Consider the following 19,225-nt stretch of genomic DNA (forward strand, 5'->3'; position numbering starts at 1 on the left):
TGCTCTTGCAAGGCAACTCCTTTGTTCCTCTGACTTAGAATTCAATGACAGGTGGCCTATAGAGTCTTTTCAAGAACCCTGCAATGCCTGTTACTCAGCTGTCCCTCCCTGTCAGGCTTAGCAACCTGGCTCCCTCTAAACGTTTTGGACTGCAACCCCCAATATTCCCAGCACCGTACAATCCTACTAGGATACATCTGAAAGGATGGAGAAGGCTGCCCTTGCCCTGCTACTCACTCCCCAAAGGCACCTCGCTTGCTTGCAAGTTTCTGAATGGCCTCTTGAAAGCCCAACCCCGAAGGGAGGACCACAGCTTGGTAGCTTTGAATACAGAGAGTCTCAGGTTCAAATCTTTAGCATCTCAAGGCTGGGAAACACCTCCTCTCTCTGCCTGAGACATTGAAGAGCTGCTGCCACTCAAGAGATAATACTAGCCTAGGTAGTATCAGGCAGCTTCATGGATTCCTAAATATGGCAATCAAAAAAGCAACAGGTGGCCAGGAGAGGTGGTGGCTCTGGGTGGGCAAGCCAAGGGGTGGATCTGGCAGGCTCCTGGCATGGCGCTGCCCCCTGAGGAGTTTCAGACCAAATCCATCATGGTTTGTTAGTGTATTAATAGAGGCTTGGAAGAATGTCAGAAATGCAGCTGCAGAGAGGATGGGGGCAATTTGGGAAGATGGTGTCATTAAGAAAGGCCCCGTGTCCATATTCCAGAAAGATGGCATGCCAAAGGGGGAGAATAAAAAAGAAAAAGTCAGAGGAGGAGAGTGCAAAGGTGGCACAGGCAAAAGCAGGAGGCAGAGCACAGGTTTACTTTACCTTGATGGGCCTGGATTTCAGGGAGCACCTTTTCTAAGACTGCTAATGCTTTTCTATGGTAATCTGCTTGTGCTTCTAATAACTGAGAATAGAACCCACATTTTAAAAACAAAAAGTTAGCATTGGATGAACACAGCAAGAACAACAGCAACAACAACAACAACAACAACAACACACAGGCAGTCGGATTAAGCATGTGAAATGTATGTCTGCAGAAAGGAAGAGCTCTCGGAGGAGAGAGAGGTACTCACAGAGACAAAGTAGCGGGCGTAGTCGCCTTCTTTGGAAATGAAGTTATACATGTCCGCTGCAAGTTGATCCTTTCGGGCAGAGGAGGAGGGGAGAACAAGACAAACTGCACGTCAGCAACAGCAAAGCCCATGGAAGGCACCACATTTCCAAGAAGAAGAGACGAATGCAAAACCCGGGAGCTTAAACTGCCCCCTCCCTGGGCTGCCTGTCCACCAGCCATCACGCCAGAACATCTCCCAATGCACAATCCCATCATGCTGTGCAAATTCTGCACATCAATGGCCCCTCGGTCCATATGCATAGCCACACATCAGGTCAAATATTCCTTGGCCTATTTGCTTTACAGAAAGATGATTCTATCCATTATTATAATACTGATATGGCTGTAAACACACACACACACACACACACACACACACACACACACACACACCAAGCTTGACAATACAGTAGGCAGTGCGTAGTGCAGGGCCACATTTCCTTCTAGGCAACCTTCTGGGGGCCAAATGCTAGTGATGGGAAGGGCAATAGATGCAAAATTTTGCCTTTGCACAGTAGCCTAGCTTCAAGACCCACCCACCCAAATTAAATATTTTTTTAAAAAGAAGATACTTTAAAATTCAAGCCACATGCAAGCTAGGCAAAACCACACAAGGGGAGGGAAATAAAAGGCTGGTAAAAGGTGTGGAAGGTCCCAAGGGCCAGAGAAGAAGGCTTGGAGGGCCACATCTGGCCCATGGGCCTGAAGTTTCCCACCCCTGGTACAGCAAAATGTGTGGTGTGAGAGGGTGCCTGAGCATAAGAATATAAGGCAAGCCTGCCAAAGGGGGCCCATGTAGTCTAGCATCCCATTTTCACAGTGGACAATCGGATGCCTGTGGGAAATTGGCAAGCACGATTTGAGCACAAGAGCACTTTCACCCCTCCTGCGGTTCCCAGCAACTGGTATTCTGAAGCATTACTGCCTCCAACTGTGGAAAAGTTCCAGCAGTTGAGCCTCTGCATGGCTCCTTGACCCTGCTGAACGCTAGCAGAACCTCAATAAATTATGCAATGCATGTAACAGATACAAAGCAGCAGGGTGACACAATAATAAATATAGGAAGAGGTTGCTAATATACACTAATTTGCCTAATTTATTTCGATCACAGGATTTGGCTTCTCTTAGCACACTTTTGGGCCATGTATGAGATACACAGAGTTAGCTGTAGAGTAAGGATTTACAGGAAGGAATAGCCATGGTGAGTACTAGTAAATTAGAGAGGTTCTGAGCCCCTAAACTCCCTTCCCCAGTGCAGGATGTGACCCATAAAATCAGTTCTTGAATTATTGGGGTGGCACATACCCACAAGCCCTCCCCCAGAATTTAGCCAAATCATGTCTTCCATTGCCTTGTCAAAACAATAGCTAAGGGGAGCCAGACTTTCCTGGCCAGGAGGTTAGTTGTAGAGACAAGCAAGTTTTGGGCCAACAAAGTGGAAGAAAAGGCTAGTAACAGAAGATGTGAGGTAGAAAATACAGCCCAGCAGAAAGGAGATGTGTGGATACATTTTCTCTGGGGGGGGAAACTGGACAATGTCTTTGGTAGCCAGATAAGGAGGTCAGGCCTCCCTTGCAGATCTGTGAATCCAGGTGGGAAAGGAGATATTGGGCAAAGACTCTATGAGTTCTAGATGCTTTCAAATAAATAAGCAGAATAAATAGCCCAAGACTGCATACATGCCATACATTTGAAGTACACACACCAGCAAGAATCCTGAGAACTGTGGTTTGTTATGGGTGCTGGGAATTGTAGCTCTGTGAGAGTTGAACTGCAGTTGCCAGGACTCTTCGTGTGTGTGGTTTAAATGAATGGTATGAATGCAGCCCAGTTCTCCCTGGGGAAGTGTTCCAAGAGTTCTCAACGCACCTTGCATTGCTCAACTTTATTTCCCGCTTCATCCATCTCCTCCTTGAGGGAATCTATCTTAGACGGAAGCCCCTGGAAGTTGGTGGCTGAAGTTTTGTGGGCCTGGTTCCATCTGCACAAGAGAGATCAGAATTATTCTTCTTGCATAAAGAGCACCAGAGAGGGAAAACAATGAGGAGTGATCACAGGTCTCCAATCTACTCCCCCCCCCCTCTGCTAAACACTTTATGATGCCTGCAGTGTGCCAAGCAGGGTACAGAACATGGGAAGCAGCATGGGCATGGGCACGGGCACAGGTGGGTTCAGAAGTCAAGCCCAGAATCCTGTTTGGCTAAAGCAGTGTGTTGCATTGTGGAACCAATGGACCAGCCTAAGTCTGCTCCATGTCAAGTTTTCCTGAGTCATAGGTCTGCCCTGGCCTGGTTTTTTGCACACTTACTGAAAGAACTCATGGAATAAAACCATGTAAATTGGATTCATTCTGTGCAACTGCTACCTGAAAAAATGTGATTTTAAAAAATGCATTTTAATTATTTTACACAATAACTTAAGCGTCCTGCTGGATTAGGACAGTGGTTTCTCTAGGCCACCATCCTATTCTCACAGTGTCTCACCAGATACCTAGAAGAAGCCTAAAAGAAGGACCTGGGAACAACAGAATTCTCTCCACTAGCAACTTCCAGCAACTGGCATTCAATGCCAGCCAAGTTGGTGGCCATTGCTGCCTCTTGTGGGAGCCTCTGTCTCCTTTGTCATCCAAAGCCCCAACAGCTTTCCTAGCTGGTATCTTGCTACTAAAGTATTTCAAGCTTTGTTGGTGGTGGCCTTTGTTGGGTTTTTTTTAATAGCAATGAGCTGCTCATATTCTTTTTTGTAGCATCCCCTATTGTCTGCTTGCCTTTCTTTTTCCCATGTGTTTCTGCCTAAAGTATGTGTTCTGCATGCATTTCTTTATGTGAAATGTATATTTTGGGGAGACTGAAACTGCATTGCAAAATTTGGAGAAGTCCATAATTGAACAGACAGTTGTGTTCTGATCTGCAAGCAAGTTTGGGGATGTGAAATTGAGTTGGCTGTGGCAAAAAGCAAGCCAAACAGATTAGTCACAAGGCCAACTCATGGCCTGATCTGCGGCCACTAGGATGCAAGAGAACATAAGATGACCCTGCTGGATCAGGCCAATGGTCCATTTAGCCCAGCATCCTGTTCTCACAGTTGTCAACCAGATGCTCCTATGAAAAACCAGCAAGCAGGATTTGAGCACAAGAGCACTCTCTCCTCCTGCAGTTTCCAGTGATAACTGGTATTGAGAAGCATTGCTGCCTCCAACTATGGAGGCAGAGCACAGCCATCATGACTAGCAGTCACCAATAGCCTTATCCTCCACAAATATGTCCAGTCCTCTTTTGAAGCCACCACTATCTCCTGTGGAAGCGAGTTCCACAGTTTATGCTGTGTGAAGGACTTCCTTTTATCTGTCCTGAATCTTCCAATACTGAGCTTCATTGGATGTTCACGAGTTCTAGTGTTACAGTTCCCTGTCTTATGCACCTGCCAACGCACACTCCATTCCACCAGCTATATGTCCTTATGACAAGACAGATAGACACATGGTGTCTGGGAAGCTGGAAGACATCCTGAGCAGCAGAGGAAAGCAAGGAGACAAGGCTAAAATGTCTCTCCCCCAAATGCAGTGGACCAAGATGGAAAGGTTTTTGCTGACTGGATGCGGCCTTACGTAGCAGCCAAGTGCTCCTGAGAAGGATGCCCCAAAGCCATGATAGAATCCTGGTATTTCCTGTGCTGAAGTAGGAAGAGGAAAGTGTGTGTGTGTGTGTTTGTATTACCTGGCTCTTGCAGAATCCCAGTCCAGCACCAGTTTTGCAAGCTGCTTCCTCTGTTTTTGAATGTTGGGGATTTCCGTCTGAAAGGGTAAGACGACAGGAAGCTGATAGTTGAGACGTTTGTTGTGCAGACAGCTATATTTGTCTTAAGTGCACACAAAGCAACACCCGATTCTTGGCGGGTCTTAACAATTGTGTCATTTTAGGGAGCGGGTCAAGCTTGGGTTATGGACAGCGGCAGAAGCAACTTACCTCTGAGAGGAGGTTCAGTGGCTCTAAAATATCTTTCTCAACCTGCACCTCATGGTGAGAGAGCTCCATTGCTAGCTTATTTTCTGCTTCACCACAAGTCTCCAGCATTTTCCTTAAAACATAGAAGAATACACAGTTGCATTAGACGGGTGGATTCCAAGCATTGGGAGGGAGAAAGGAAAGAGGTACTGAGAGCTCCTTTGATCTCCAGGGCTACTTACAGGAGAGTGATGTAAGGTTTTTGTTTTTACACTAAAAACCAAAGTTTCAGCAGCAAATTCATGAGATCTGTTTTAGCTTGTATTCTTTTTAAAAAATACTGAATTGGTGCATTTGCCTGACATGCATAAAATTAGGTCACTGGTTATATCTGACCAAACGACAAATGGCCATGACCAGGAAAAATAAAAGTGATGCAACCCTTACCCCAGCAAAGTTTCATCGCTTAGCTGCAGAGCGCCTTCCTGCATATTCTGAGCAAAAGCAGTGAGAGGAAGCTTTTTCTGTGGAGAGAAAACAAATACTGCTATCGTTGGGGTTAAGGAAATGCCAGGTCCGATACTACTTTCCTACTGAGTGGGGAGGCTAACCAGATGACTGAGTGTACCATACTTAACAGACAGTGCCAGTCTTCAACAGCTACTAACCCTGATGTCTATCTTCTATCTCTATTGTCAGAAGCAGCATCCTTCTGACTACCAGTTGCTGGAAATGGCAAAAGGGAAGAGTGCTGTTGCACTCAGGCTTCCCACTGGGGCATCTGGGTGGCCCCTGTGGGAACAGGATGCTGGACAAGATGGGCATTTGGGCTTGATCCAGCTACAAGGCTCTTCTTGTGCTCCTAGTCCATCAACTTGTGAGCTGGAGCATCAATTCCAACTCTCTCCAGCAACTGTGAAGATGGAACCTGTGATAGGTGGCAGCATTTTTTCAGATTAACAAATGTGGAGAATCATTTAAGGCCATTCCTCTTTTTACTTGCCTGCAATCAAAAGCCCTTGTTTATAATTCGAAGGGTTTTTTTTTTTTTTTGGCCTTTTGACTGAGAGGGAGTGATTTCAGTTAAAACTTCTATTGGGGAAAAGAGGGACCTGTGGGTGCTTCCTGTATCTGCCTTTCTCAAGATAAGCCCAGATGCTGGGTACAGGAAGCCAATCATGTACAGAGATACTTGTACGGGATGGTGCAGTCTGAGCCTTCACAAGCAGCCCCTGTTCCTCAAAGCGTGGCCAGCACCTGCAGTGCTGGAGTCCCCTGACTGCTCCCAGCATGAACTCCACAACTGCCAGCTAAGATAGGGCTCTGGGTGGTGCTGGGTGAGCAATGTCAGAGGAGGAGGCAGTTAGTTCTGTTAAAGAAGTCTAATGTGCAAAATTTCTGTGCAAGGCGGAGGGGAGGCCAAATTTGGCCCACTGGGGTCCCTGTTTGGCCCATGAAGCCAGCTTCCCTGAACTGCATTCACTGGCCCACAACTGATGTTATATATTATGTCAGGTGTGCGGTGGGTAATATTTGGCCTGCTGGGGTGGAGATAACAATGTGGTTAGGAGCTAAACCCAAAAAATATTACATGCAAAAGTAATGGGGAATAAGAGCATCATGGCAAGGTCAGGAGAACTTGAGAGATTCTGCGAAATTACAGAGGCTTCTGAAAGATGGCTGACTTGCCAGAACAAGAGCCGAGCACCCCTTTTTCTTTCAGATGTTGGGCAGCACATCTGGATGAGCTCTGTGTAGTGCTTAGAAGAGAAAGAGGAGCCCAGTGGAACAGAAGCACTTTGGGAAGGACAGACTTGAGGAGTGAGGAACTTGGAAGTAGGGCTGTGCACCAGCTGGCGAGCCGTGGAATCAGCCTTTTGGGGTCTGCTTCCCCAGCTTGGGAACTGTGAGCTGCGTACCTCTTCTTCCTGCCCCGACAGCCCCAGATCACTCATGCAGCCCAGCCTGGACCGTTCTCTAGGTGTCGCTACCTGATTCAGCCAAAACATGGATCTCCCCGAACTGGCCTGATTCAGCTTGGCCAAATCTGGTGCACAGTTCTCCATGGAAGGGGTTGGCACTTACATGTCTCTTTTCTGCATCTGTTCCAGACTGCCCATGCAAACACATGCCTAGCCTCTTGCAGGAAGTGTGGCATACGGACCTCACGTTGTCGAGACGGCGCTCAATCTAGATGGTGAAGAAATAGGGAAGGGAAACTGCACATGAGGCTCTTTGTACTAGGAAGCCACGTCTAGCAATTGCACCATGAAACCCAACATTTATTTGATCCAGCCTCATTACCTCCTCTCCCAGGTAGAACCCTGGGAACAGAGCACTGTCTGGCCAGACATGCCACAAAGTTTCACTGCCTTGTTTTAAAACTATTAATTGTTAGCTGCCTCAAGCTGGTACTTTTTTTCCAACCATGGGGCAACTGGCAGGTCTAACATTAAAGGAAATGCCACTGTAGGAGGGCAGGGTTGCTTGCAATGAATTGCAAGCATTTGATAAGTAACTGAGATTCCCTCTGTGAAAGAATCTTCGTTCAAATATCTGAGAGTGCAAAGACGTCTGCCAAGTTCTGCTGGGAACCTCCATGCACAACAGCAAAAGGAATGTGGTTTATCTGTGTTTTGATGAGTCATGAGGGTTAAAAGGAGGCCTTCTGGAATGGTTTCTGTTTGAACAAAACCAGCCAAAAAGAAAAAAAAAGCAGAACAAGTTTCAACTGTAGAGAGGCATGTAAACAGATAGGAATCCTCTCTGCAGCCTTTTAAAATGCTGCACTTAAAAATATGGGTAGCCTGAACACTTCTCACTCCAACCAGCTGGTGAGGGGCCTGGAGACCAAGACCTATGTGGAAAAATGGAAGGCACTGCTTATAAGTAGTCTGCAGGAGAGGTACTATGATAACCAGCCACCTTCAAATATTTGAGCAGCTGTCACATAGGTGACGGAGCAATTTCTCTGTATCTGTCTATTTATTTTATTTATTAAACTGGACCAGAACAAACAATTTCACAGTATAAGGAAGACTATTTCAATTACATGTTAGAAAGAACTCCCTGATAGCATGAGCTGTTTTAAGAGTAGAGCCTGGGAAGGTGGCAGGTTCTTCGTTGTTAAAAGTTTTTAAGAAGCAATTAGATGCCCACCTCTGCCGTAGGAGAGGATTTCCTGCATCAGCCAATGACCTTTGAGGGCCCTGCCACTTCTGAGGCTATACAGGTCTGCCTAGTTGCATTCGCTTTCCAAAACCTGTTACGTGCAAATGATGCTAGACTAGTGTTTCCCCAAATCTTTTTATATTTGGTAGATTTGTATCCTGCTTTTTGGCTGAAATCCTCAAAGCAGCTCACAACATGGCATTGGGTGCTAATATGCTGTGGTGGCAGAGTGAAAATCTGGTTGGCTCCCGTGAGAACAGGATGCTGGACTAGATGGGTCACTGGCCTGATCCAGCAGGCTCTTTTTATGTTCTTAAGACCAACTTTTGTGTATTAAAACTTGAGACATGCTTCTGTCCCACCCTCAGAGATGCACACGCATTTTCCTAAGCAGCTCCCAGAACAAATGGCAGGCACCTTCCTTGCAACTGTAGGGTGGCCCAGGCAATGTGGATCCTTGAGAGCTCCCCCTTTGTCCAGCACACCAGGCCTCCTGAATGGGACTCTTTGGGTTCTGTTATTCCTACTGGCTTTGCTTCTTGCATGGATTTTTAAACATTAGAATAACAGAACTGTAGAGTTGGCAGGGAACCCAAAGATCATCCAGTCTAACCCCCTGCAATGCAGGAATCACAGCTGAAGAATCCCTGACAGATGGCCATCCATTATGGTTGGTTAGGATCTGTCTGCCTCGGGACACAATGGAGAAGTGAACCTTTGGGGGTGAAGTCAAAACTGTTGGAAGGTTACAGCACCTGCTGTGGCTGTAGAGACTGATATGGGAGAGACATGATTTGTTGCAGCTTGGGCAGAGGAAGATTTTGCTTATAATGAACTATGGTGTTACTTCTCTCTATGCTACTCCCAGGGGTCATTCCTCCTCTGGTCACTCTAATGGATGCATGACTGTCTGTCTTCAGGCACTGTAGTTGTCTTAAAGGGATTCCCACACAGAGGGCCATCCAACATCTGTTTTAAAAGCCTCCAAGGTAGTCTGTTCCACTGTCAAACACCTGTTACTATCAGAAAGTTCTTCCTAATGTTTAGTTGGAATCTCGTTCCTTGTAATTTGAATCCATTGGTTCAGGGCCTCCCCTCTGGGGCAGCAGAAAACAAGCCTGCTCCATCCTCGATGTGACAACTCTTCAGATATTCAAAGATGGCTCTAATATAACTCCTCAGACTCCTCTTCTCCAGGCCAAACATTCCCACCTCCCTCAAATGTTTCTCACAAGGCTTGGCTTCCAGTCCCTTTAATCAGTTTTGATGCCCTACTCTGCACACGTTCCACACTAAGGCAGAGAAAATGATAGTGCTGTTTATGCGTAACAGTGATGCTTCAGAGATCCCGCCCCCCCTTGCCTGTCTGTTGTAGTAGCTGACATATCCTCCTCCCTCCCTTGGGATGTCACTACTGCCAAAGTACTGAGACAAAAGGCTTTGCAGGGCCCATCTGCTCCACTGGGCATAGAATGGCTTGCGCCCAGGGCACAATTCAGACCCTTCTCATGCAACACCATTTGGAACCATGACCCTCAACCACAGCCCAGTGAAGCGGGACAGAACAGTGGCTGGGGATCCCCCTCATCAAGAATTCTGTGATGCTCAGCTGGATCCCTGCTCTGCAAGGCTTGCCACAAACAGGATGTTCAATCTGCTGCCTCCAGCTCGGTTGGCTGATGCAGCTGGTGAGCAGACTGGAACATGGAGCAGCTTCCCCTCAGAAAGCTGGAACAGAAGTATTTCTTCTGGCCCGTACACTTTTTTCTTCTTTTTCTTCTTTCCCTGGCCAAAAAGCATCTTTCACTTGGGACAAAAAACATGCAACTGAGAAGAGTCCAAGTCACCACACAAGAAGCTGTTGACCTTCTGTTTGGTTAACGCAGCTCATTCTTCCACACAGCCACCAGACATTTAAGGCACAGAGGAAGATGCTCCTTTGATAGGTCAGTTGTGCATTGTGGAGACGGATGCACACAGAGTAGGACTATACACAGCCTTGGCCCCTTTTGGCTCCATGCTGTGAAGCAGAGGGGCTCCAGCCTCACAGCTCGGGAACAAACTGCACTTTTGAAATGCCAACTTTTCAGTTCTCCCAGCAAGACGAGGAACATCGCAGATGTTCTTATCAACAAACAGCTGGTCTTAAAGTCTACACATCTTTCTGCTTTGCAACTTATTGTTAAGCCCTTTGGCATTTAAGTGAGTCCAGAGCAACGTACGGAAAGCTTCCTTCTGTCAGAAGGGGCCCTACTCCATCTCTGGAAATTAACATGTTTAAAACGAGAGCATTCCAAAGGACAGAAACGTTTTCTGCCATATGGTGAAACACATGGAACTCCACAGGAGGAGGAGATGCAACTGAAAATGTACACCCAGCATCAGAGACACTTGGAAGGATTCTCTTCAGCAGCAAAGCCAAACAAGCAAGTGAGCAAGCAGTTCCATTTGGGCGTTGACAGGTCAAGCGCTTGTGCCTGGGAAACCCATGCTAGCAAAAAAATGGTTTGCCAACAGTCGGCTGGAACAATTTCTGGCTTCTCTCCACCTCCCTCCACTCCAAATATTTCATATGATCACCAAGGCAACAAGGCACTATTTTTTTTTTAAAAAAAAGATCCTTAGCTGCAGATATTTACACAGCAGCCCTGCCAAAATCTGCTTGTTTCCCCACCCCTCTGATTCAGAAAGACCATAACCCCGTTTAGTCACGTGAAGGAAAGTTGGAATATAAAAATAAAATAAGGGAAAATAGCTTCTGATCCCATGTCTATAAAACAAACAGCTGAATCTCAAGTCTGGAAGGTGAAATATAGCTAGGCTGGAAAACACAGAGAAAGGAGGCAGCTGTGGGCAGTGCAGTCTAATTAGGAACTTCACGTCCTGCTTCCCTGTTTCCAAATGCAAAGCCATAAATGTATACTGATAAGCATTTTACAAATTCAAGAGATTTTTTTTTAAAAAAATTGTATTTAGTTGCTTTCACTCATTTTTCAGTAATACTTTCATTCTACTAAACTCAGGGGACACTGCAGTAGCAATCCACAGTACATTTTTTATACGGATAGCATGAGAAACATAGCGGTCATAATTTACTCTGATGAGTGGCAGATTAGAAATATCTCATGGGATCATGAGGACAGGGGCATCCTCTTTATCTCCCCCTGGAGCAAAGCGGGTAAACATGTGTGCTTCGAAACACAGCTGAAACCCATGGTACTGAGCAGGTTATGAGTGAGGTTAAATGCAACATGGGGGGTATGCTGCTTGCACAACAGTGTTTCTCCTTCCTCTCCTCCCCCCCAGCAATCCCCTCATGACCCCAAAATCTGCTCCAGAAGGTTGGGGCCCCTCCAGAGCAGATTTTGGGGGATCCAGAGGGGGAGAAGAGAAATTGGAAGCCCCGTTGTGCAAGCAGCTTTCTGTTGCGCAAGTGGGAGGACACTGCTGCTTGTTGCTCTGTGTGATCCAACAAAGGAATGAGACAAAGCTCCCATCGGCAACTGCAAAGGATCCAGATTTCAACAGAGACTGACGAAGGGAAAGGCGGAGCCTTTGCTTATTGGGAAACTCTCTTCAAACTCAGAAATGTGCAACACACGCAGCCAAGAAGTTCTAAGTAAGGCTATGTGGTTTGCACTCTTCTGAGATCTCTCTCCTCTCTCTCTCTCTCTCTCTCTCTCTCTCTCTCTCTCTCTCTCTCTCTCTCTCACACACACACACACACACACACACACACACCATGTCTGAGACATACATGGGACAATTTCAGCATTTTGAAAATCTTAGCTTACACTTATTATTTCCTTTATGGCTGGGAGGCCAAACTTCAAAATATAAAGGAAACACCCACTGAAATCTCAGGTGCCCAGACCAGGCCAGGCCAGCGGGCAGGAATAATCTGCACAGCTTGCTGCTCCTGCCCTGGGCAGGAAGAGAAAAATGGGAAGGCACCAAATGCAGGAAAATGAGAGGTACATAGAAGTCCTTCCTTGGGAGCACCCTGCATAACAACCAGCCCAAGTCCTTGGTGTCCAACTGATTCTTTCTGCAATAGAATTGGAGAGCAAAGTCTCAAGGTGGTTGTTTCAAAGACTGCCCCAGAAGAAGGATTTAGATTTTAAACTTGTTAGGCTCAATAAGCATACTTTTGTGTACCAGGCAGCTCCCTCCCTTCTTGCCTTGCCTTGGTAGCTAGACAAATTATGTAAAACAATAGATGTTTATTTACTCAATCTGAATGATTTGCAGAGGTCATTTCCCCACTTAAGTGGAATAGAGGGAGGCCTCGTCACAACCACACGAAGACCTGCCATGTTGCAGTAAGCACAGTGACTCTGAATACTAACACGTCTCAGTTTTTATTTCACTTCTGACCACACTACCTGCCCTCCAGAACCTTTCAAATTCCCTTCTGGCTAGTGTGGTAAATTCCTTCTTCTATTGCCTGAAATTGCAGCTTTCCCATCCAGCACGTGAGAAACAGCAAGTGCCTCCCCCGACCCCTCTTCCAGAGGCAGCCATTAATTAATAAATTACAATACCTGTCGCAGATCTTCACTGAGGACTTCAGTTTTCTCCGCTCTGTTGAGAAAGAGAGGGGAGGGGGAAGAAGCACTGAAATGATCTGTATGTAAAGCAGGGTAGAACAAATATGCATTTGTATCTAGGAGACCACCTTGTCTTCTGAGGCTAGCCTTCTCCAAATTGGGGGTCTCCAGAGGTGTCTTGCACTACGACTTCCATCAGCCCCCAGCAAGCACAACTAGGTTGGCCAGGGCTAATGGGAATTGTATTACAAAACATCTCTGGAGATCAAAAGCCTAAGAAAGGCTATTTTAGAACTACTTATGGCATCGTGCTGCTGTCTATGGGGTCATGACTGCAACATGCTTCTCTTACCACAGCACAAATGATGCATGCCCCAAGTTGAGAGCAGATCACCACAAAGGTCCAGTCTTCTATCGCCTATTTGGCCACACAGCCATGAAGTCCACTGGGTGACCTGTGGACACTCCCCCCATCACCCATGTATTATCTACCTTACAGAAGTTTAAAAGGACGAGACCATGGGCTGCACAAATAAGCTCCATGAAGGCAGGGCAGGGAAAATGTAATATAAATAAAGCCCACACAGTGACAGCTATGGGCAGAATTCTTGCATGGCAGGGTTGTGGACTAGGTGACCCTGGGGGTACCTTCCAACTCTACAATTCTATGATTTCAGAAGAATTAGATGCAGGCACGGAGAACGTGTGCAGCAGCGCTACAGACAGCACCCCAGAGCTGTGCGCTCTAGAAAAACACTCTCCCCATTATGCGGATGTGAAACTCTACCTGGTCTGAGGCAATCCTTGGCAGCATGTTTTGAAAAGCATTTTTCCATAAGCTTGCGAGCTGGCTGGCAGCCAAATTTATTTATTCGCAGGCTTCATGCTTTTCCTGGGAATTGGCAGATTCTACATAAACCCAAGGATGGTTACTGTGCTTATTTTCTTCCTCCTCCCAATGAGAGAGAAAAGTTCAAAAACACAGGCATCCCAGCCCCTTCTGAGCCATCGAGTCGGAATGGTCTCACTGCATTCAACAGCAGCCAGGGCATCTTTCTGTCTTGTAGTACTTGGGCTCCCAGCCAGGAGCTTGCACTAGCTTGGTGAAATGTTTACCTTAAAAAAAGCAGCTCGGCTCAGTGGTAGACCTGTGCATGCAGTAGGTGCAATTGCCAGCTTCTCCATGTAGGGCTTAGGGAGACCCTAGTCTGAAAACCTGGAGAGCCATTGCCACTCAGTTAGACAATACTGAGCTAGATGGACCAACTGTTCAACTTGCTATAAGGCCACTTCCTATGTAGACCAGCCCATTATCAAAACCAAGAGGGCTAGAATCTTTTAAGGAAAATATCATTGTTCACTTCCTTCTGTTTTGCGCTTGTCAGCCTTTGACTACTTCAAATTCTTTGGTGAGGTGTTGAGAACCTGAGAATGCAGAAGACACAACTGTATGGAAGGGGACTGATAAGAATCAGGGTGAGGCTTCTCCTTAGCCTTTCAATATATCGTGTTTTTCTCCCCACCCCAATTTTCTTTTATAGCAGTACAAAGCCAGCCTACACAGGAACAGTGAACGACTTGAGAGAGTTCCGTTTCAGAACAAAAATGAAATTTTAGAAAGGATACTTAATGAGCAGCATTTTCCTTGATTTGCTAAACCTCACTAAACAGGACACCGATGGAAGTAAAATCCAGCCATTTTAGCCTCTCAATCCAGCAAGAACATGCAAGAATGAGTTATAGCAATCCTATTCAGAACCCACAGAAGCAAGCAAGCAAACAGAGGTTTCAAAGAAGGCTTCCCTTTCCCTGGATGGACTAACCTCTAATGGGTTGGAAGATTTTCCATAAATAATGTCGCTCAAAATCTGGCTCACCAGAGTTTCCATAGGAGGCTCCCTGAAACTCCAGTCAGTTGCAATAATTGGCTCTAGTTGCTGGAAGTAAAACAAGTAGCCAAGTCTCTGGAGCTGACCAGAAGTACAGAAGCCTTACAGTAATTCAAGAGCTGTCATATTATCATCTGGTACTTGCATTCTGACTAATGCCTGCATTTCAGATAAAACCATGGATCAGAAAGGTTTATTCAGAAGCGTGCTTTGAATGGCAATCTAAGGATACAATCCTGAGCACACTTCCCTTGAAAAAGATTTAACCAAACAGAGCTTACCTGAGTAATCATGTTTAGGGGGAGAATATAGGTTTCACTACAGTGGAAAGATGGGGTAATATTGTCTGCCTTCAAAGTATGACTAACTAGAGAAACATGTCGCTTCTGCCCTCCAACCCACCATGCAAGTGGCTGGGTTGTCCAAGCATCCACAATACATAATAGGATGCATTTGGGAAACAGATAAGCTGTTCCAGACACATTTTGGAACAATAAAGCATGGAAGGAAGGAGAGGGTTTGCAACAGCACTTAATGCCAAGGCTAAAGAGGAAGAAGAATAATCTTCTGGATGCCTAGGAGTCCTTCCTCAAAAATGTGAAGTGGCTTTCCCCAGCAGAAGTGAAGTTTTTGGCTACTCAGCTATTTGCATAGTTAAGAAAAAGACCAGCTGTTGAATTGGGAGGTCCCCAGAAGACCAGCAAAAGTACCGTATTTTCGCTCTATAACACGCACCCGACCATAACACGCACGTAGTTTTTAGAGGAGGAAAATCCGTAGGCATGCCACCCATAGGCATTCCCTCCATAACACGCACAGACATTTTCCTTTATGAATCTGTCTTATGCTAATAGTATGAACATTGGTTCACATACCACAGTGCTGACCATTCTATGTATGAATTTTCTGTGGTGGTAGAGACATCTGGGGCTGGCCCTTAGGGCAACTCCCTCTTCTATTCTGCATCCCAACCCTTGTCCTCTGAAGATGAGGAACTAATTCAGGGTCAGGACAGCTGTGTTTGCATTTTGAGACTCCTCATACACTTAAAATTTATTTTATTTAACCAAATTTAAATATCACTTGATTGTAATAAAAATCTACCAATGGTTTGCAATGAGTAATAAAAATATCAACAAACAGTTTTTTAAAAGTAATTAATTCATTTAAAAGAATTAAACTTAACAGCATAAAATTAAAGCACGCCAACATCTTGCCTAAACAAACATGTTTTCTCAACTAGGTAGTGCACTTCTTTATCCAATACAAAATATTCTAATCTGCAAAAACTGAAAGAAAAAATTATCCAGTCTGAACAAGAGGACAAATGGTTTGCGGAATGAATGAAAGGGCCATTCTCTGACCATTGGGAGCTCATCTAAGCTCTGTCTAACTGGCAAATTCATTAAGTAAATGCAGATACACTCCCAACCATTCTCTGCATGAACAGGATGAGGAAATTGTTTTTTAATTTTCAAAACTGTGTGCCAGAGTCCATATTACACTCTTTCATGTGTGACAGTTCTCTGGGATTGAAAAACATTTCAAATTCCTAGGCAAACCTCTGGGCACCCTGGGTAAGCAGGTGTCTGAGATTTATCCTAGCTCTGCCTATACTCTCATTCAGTAAGAAATGGCTAGGTTTGCTTTTTCAAGTTGATGATTGGTCATTAGCCAGAGCTGGAAGTATGATGGGGGAAAACAGAACACCAGGAAGGGCAATTTCCTGGTTAGAAGAAATTCCAAGTCCTGTTCTACAGGCTCAACTTTGACGGAGGCTAAACTAAGAAGTAGGGCAAGTGATGAAGCGAGGGTGGGAATTAAATAGTCCCAGATGGCCAACAAGGAAGTACAAAGAAAATATGATGCTGACACATATTAGAAGAGACCATGAACTGTGACTCAGAGTTGTTATTGAATGCTAGTCCTCTTCAGAAAAAGGCCAATGAATTTAATGGACGTAACTTAGGTTCATTCATTTAGTGGGTCTGCTCTTGGATACAACCCTCAAGTTCCACTTTCAAATTGCAAACTGAGACCGCAACTCTTGAACCTTGAGTGAGGGATTAAAGGTGATGAAAGGAAAGGAACCCGAAACTCCAGAGAAGTTACAGCAGTGTAGAGCCACATCCATGAAGCCACTCTGGGCCCTAAGTTTCCATGGCTTGGCAGTTTTTTGGCAGATGAGGTATTTCTGTTTTCTGCTTCAGAAAGGCTTCCTAGCCTTGGGAAACTAGCTTTACAGTGAGCCAGGAGACTAGAGGCTGCATTACCAATACATCCTGCTCACTTTCTATAGCACAATGGCTGGACTGGCTGCCAGGCCAGGGTGGAGGAAGACATGGAAAAATTTGCAGCTTTGTGCAGAAGCCAAGACAAAGAGGCTCCATAACTTTAAGGGGCCGGTTTCCCCCCTCCGGCAAATATTACAAATCTGCCACAAAGAGCTGCTTCAGATCCTTTGTCTTTGTTGGTTAAAATGACCAAAACTCCTTACTGCCAGAGTTTCAGAAATATTGGTCTTTGTGCATCCTATGAGGCACCAGCTGTCTAGGGATGCTAAAGCTAGGATTTTGCTTCTAGCAATGAGGAGAAGCACAGGGCAACTTTCTGAATTAGCAAGACAGAAGAAGGACAGGGCTGTAAATCGTCCCCTTACCACTGGGGATGGCCCAAGAGATGGCTTAGGAATTAAGACCATATCACATGGTGTGCATTTAGAAATATCATTTTCATTTGTTTAAAAGTATTTCCTTTTGTTGAATCCATAAGGGGGCTTACAGTACAGCAAAAAACAATAAACAGGCTAAAAGGCTAAAATAAAAATACAGCATAAGGTCAAGACCAACAACTCAAAAAGCGCTCAGAAGTATGACAATGAACAGAACTTGTGCCAAACCTCAGGGTAAGTCAAAGGAAGCAGGACTGCCCTCACTTGGTACCTAAAAGACATTAACAAAGGAGGCAGCCAAGCTTCGAGGCAGATTGTTCTCAGTGGTGGCTCCCATCTTATGGAATTCCTTTCCAAAATTAAATATGGCTGGCTCCTACAAGTTTTAAAGAAAGCATGAAACACCATTCCCTTTCCCCCGACTTTTAATTGAAAGATCTATTTCAGCCTTCACTAAACCCTCCTGATATTTTGGTCCACAACTCCCATCAGACCCAACTTAGATTTCCATGATGAACACAAGAGCCTGCTGGATCAGGCCAATGGCCCATCTTATCCAGTGTCCTGTTTTTGCAGTGGCCAACCAGATAATTGTGGGAAACCTGGAAGTGGGATTTGAGCACAAGAGCACTCTCCCCCTCCTGCAGTTTCCAGCAACTGGTATTCAGCAGCATGGACTGCAACTCCCACCAGCCCCAGCCCTCAAAAGCTATCACAATGCGACCCAAAAGCCATATCAATGCTCTAGCCATCTACGCTAGCTCCCAGGAAGTAATCAAATAATGTGCTGTTTTTAACACTGCTTAAAATTTCTATTCCTATTTCAGATGCGGCAAGTACAGTAAAGCTCCTGGATAGTTAACTTCTGTTAATTAATCCTCAAGATTATCTCAATGCTCATGTACTCTCAGATCAGTGGCAGTTTAGGCAGACACTCGCATAGTTATCCAAATGCTTTCAATGCCAGCCAAATCGTTTGGATAAAGAATAGAGTGATTCTGTCCAGTCACTGCAGGCAAGCTGTTATGTGGAGGTAGAAGTTGGACCAGCGACAAAGTTGTGTCATATGTATTGCCACCCCTTAATGGAGTGCTTTTGCTCATGGACTCAGACACCCGGGAATAGGAGGCTTGTCTTGGGATGTGCATGAGTATGGACACAGGATGCTCCCTCAATGGCCTTTCCTTGCTGTCAGCTGCACATCTGTGTTTAGCGATAGATTGGGGACCGCACAGCTGTGAAGGTGGAAAAGGTACCCACAACTCTAATCCCCCTCCCCAGAAAATTATAAGATGTAATGAGCTTCAGGTCCATTTCCTTTACCACCGACCCAGATTCTCCTCCCATTTCTCTTTTATTCTGATCTCTAAAACCGATTAATTGTACTTTCTGTGGTACCAGCACAAACAAGCTAAAGCCTTAACCAGCCAGTCTCATGCACACAGTTAAGAGAGGCAGTCCTGTCTGCTCCTCCTGGATACAAAAGTGGAGTGTGGTCAGGAGGCTACTACCTGCATCCTATAGCTCCAGGAGGTTCTTGCATTGACAGGTGATGTGCCATTTGTCTGTATTTGCTACCTATTTTAATTTTAACATTGATACCCCTGCCTTTCAGCTTACCAGATCTTTTCATGTCTAGGGAATTCTAATTTTTGCTATGTCTATGTTTTGTCAACTTTTAAAAAGTTGAGTCTTTTATTGGTTTATAGAATGATAAAACACAAGCAGGTTATGCACTTGCCTTGCATATGATCAAACTTCCATTTATGCTTAGATAAGAACTGAAAAGGGAACCTTAGAGGCCTCTTGTTTGAAACAGGGAGCCTGCCAGGGATGGAGAATGTCATCCAGAAAATACCACTTTGCTTCAGGCTTCCCATCTGGTCCCA

The 19,225-nt window shown here is 45.4% G+C and overlaps 1 protein-coding gene across 5 annotated transcripts in view; it reads right to left on the reverse strand.

The window, feature by feature from the left end:
- The window catches only part of ARHGAP17 (Rho GTPase activating protein 17), a 56,829-nt gene that overhangs the window by 23,635 nt on the left and 13,969 nt on the right, over positions 1 to 19,225 (reverse strand). For all 5 annotated transcript variants that reach the window (XM_081888965.1, XM_081888964.1, XM_081888968.1 and 2 more), the window contains exons 2-9: positions 12,771 to 12,810; positions 7,141 to 7,245; positions 5,503 to 5,579; positions 5,077 to 5,188; positions 4,828 to 4,904; positions 2,981 to 3,092; positions 1,071 to 1,139; positions 820 to 901 (exon numbers count right to left, since the gene is read on the reverse strand). In XM_081888965.1, coding sequence (XP_081745091.1) covers positions 820 to 901; positions 1,071 to 1,139; positions 2,981 to 3,092; positions 4,828 to 4,904; positions 5,077 to 5,188; positions 5,503 to 5,579; positions 7,141 to 7,245; positions 12,771 to 12,810 — 674 coding nt within the window. The remainder of the gene's footprint in view (positions 1 to 819; positions 902 to 1,070; positions 1,140 to 2,980; positions 3,093 to 4,827; positions 4,905 to 5,076; positions 5,189 to 5,502; positions 5,580 to 7,140; positions 7,246 to 12,770; positions 12,811 to 19,225) is intronic.

The sequence above is a fragment of the Podarcis melisellensis genome (assembly GCF_964234715.1).
Source record: "Podarcis melisellensis genome assembly, chromosome: 14".
In the NCBI taxonomy this organism is placed as follows: Eukaryota; Metazoa; Chordata; class Lepidosauria; order Squamata; family Lacertidae; genus Podarcis; species Podarcis melisellensis.